The 2,133-nt window shown below is 42.5% G+C and overlaps 1 protein-coding gene across 1 annotated transcript in view; it reads left to right on the top strand.

The window, feature by feature from the left end:
• Positions 1–2,133, top strand: part of LOC101864720 (arylsulfatase B) — a gene marked incomplete at its 3' end in the record, with an annotated part of 6,483 nt that overhangs the window by 3,117 nt on the left and 1,233 nt on the right. Inside the window, 1 exon segment of the mRNA XM_013089430.2 lies at positions 600–786. Coding sequence (XP_012944884.1) covers positions 600–786 — 187 coding nt within the window.

Below are 2,133 nucleotides of genomic sequence, written 5' to 3'. Positions count from 1 at the left end.
TGGTGGTAGTGGTGGTGGTGATTTGTTGCATCGAGTTCTCAAACACACTTATTGATTTTCTTCATATTAACAAGTTTGACATTTGCTTCTGTGAATATTGTTTGGTCCAAGTTTTCCTGAAATTAATGCCAAGATTGTTGAGTTACAACCCTTAAAAGTGGTCCTCTTTTTAGACGCAGTGTTCAAAGAAATGCTATCTAATTAATCTGAATACAATACTGTTTGCAGTTTATCGTAGGGTGTATCACAACCGATAGTGATATCTTTATCAAATGGCCCAGATAACGATGACAAAAGAATACGTGTGCAGAAAAAAGGGCGAAGTTTAAGACAATCGAAAAAGATAATGTAATCTTTAAATTTTCAATATCTATTACAAGTGTTATGAAAATGATGATGAAGCATACTCACTTTGGTTTCTACAGCTAGTGTAGTCATTTATATTTTGAATGTTCTGATCAAGCCCATAGAGGGTGAAACGTTAAAGGTGTCCTTAAATATTTTGGAAATACTACCAAGTCTCAACCTTTTTCCTCTCTGCTGTATACGATGATGATGATCTTGGCACTTATCCCTCTCCTCATTCCGTCCCCGACAAGATCCGCACGGGGCTCCAACATGACGTCATTCACGCAGAACAACCCAACGGTCTTCCCTTAGACGAAACCACAATGGTGGAGAAGATGAAGGAAGCCGGTTACGCCACACACCTGGTGGGGAAATGGCACCTGGGGTACTACAGAGAGGAGTACTTGCCCTGGAACAGAGGATTCGACTCCTACTTCGGTAAAACTTACTGACTTATTTACTTACTACCCATTACGCCATCTGGAGTTTAGGGCAGCATCAAAGGATCTCCAGCTCTGTCTGTTTTGGGCCATCTTGGTCAACGTCCTCCACGAAGGGTTCCAGGACTTCATTTCAGACTCGACTGTGCCTCTCCAGGTCACTTTGGGTCTGCACTTGGGAAAAAGGGGCGATACAATCCTTGGAGTCATGAAACCAACACCAAACTATCAAATTATTAGTATTTCCGTAAAATGAAAGCCGTTCTTCATTAATTAAACACAAGTCTTTTCCCCCACTTCAATACGCTTTGGAGTGTTTAGTCCATGCTTTACAATGTACAGTCAAACCTGTGTAAAACGGCCACCCATTGTCGATGAGAAAAGTGGCCGTACAACACAGGTGGCCGTCTTAGGCAGGACTGATCAAAATTAAGAAAGCAAACCATTCCCTTCTGAGGTCCAAACTGTGGCCAATCTTTAAGGCTTTAGATTGCTGTAAGACTATTTCAAAAGGGTTTTTGTTTTCTTGGAAAAAACGGGGGTGGGCGGTGAAAGAAGCGTTTTTGCGTTGCAGTTTTGTTGGTTTGTTGTTTGTTTGTTGTTGTTGGTGTTTTTTGGTGTGTTTTTGTTTGTTTGTTTGTTTGTTTGTTTTTTGGGGGGGATTGGTTAGCTTTCTTCTTGTTGTTGATTTTGTTCAAGGGTAAAATAAACGAAATATGCAAGTAAAGCAATGAAGATCAAGTGCCATGGTTAAAAACAAGCACACGGGTCGCCACCACTCCGAGAACGAGCGACACTTCTCTGTCACAAGTTCACGTCAACGTCCATTGTTCGGTAAACAAAACAGTGACCAGTCACCTCACACACGATTTGTGCATGAGTTTGTGGGCGGGGCTTATAGGTCATGATGGATCACACTTCCCTCACCGGCAGTTCAAAATTTATTGTCAGGCCATTGGTGAACTTGGGTAAAATTTCATTGGAGGGACTGACAATAGCGACAGGTGAATGAATTGTGACGGCCCGTCCACAGCATGAGGGGACGATTAAAATTTTTTGACAAAGCGTCGGGCAATGAGTGACCACGCCTGGCCGTCTGAGACAGGTACATTTGACCGTGGGTTGATAAAATAAGGTGGTCGCGGCCGCGTTGGACAGGTGACCGTTTTTACACAGTTAAATTATATAGAAAAAACGCAAGGGAGGAAATGGAAAGTGGCCGTTTGTACAGGTGGCCGTCATGACAGGTTCGACTGTATCTTGATTTTTTTACCAATTTTTTTTTCTACATACGCTTATATAGTTGATACAAATACTGACCCCCACCCCCACCCCCACCCCCCTT

The sequence above is a fragment of the Aplysia californica genome, unplaced genomic scaffold, assembly GCF_000002075.1.
Source record: "Aplysia californica isolate F4 #8 unplaced genomic scaffold, AplCal3.0 scaffold00949, whole genome shotgun sequence".
Classification (NCBI taxonomy): Eukaryota; Metazoa; Mollusca; class Gastropoda; order Aplysiida; family Aplysiidae; genus Aplysia; species Aplysia californica.
This window is presented reverse-complemented; position numbering and strand designations above follow the sequence as displayed.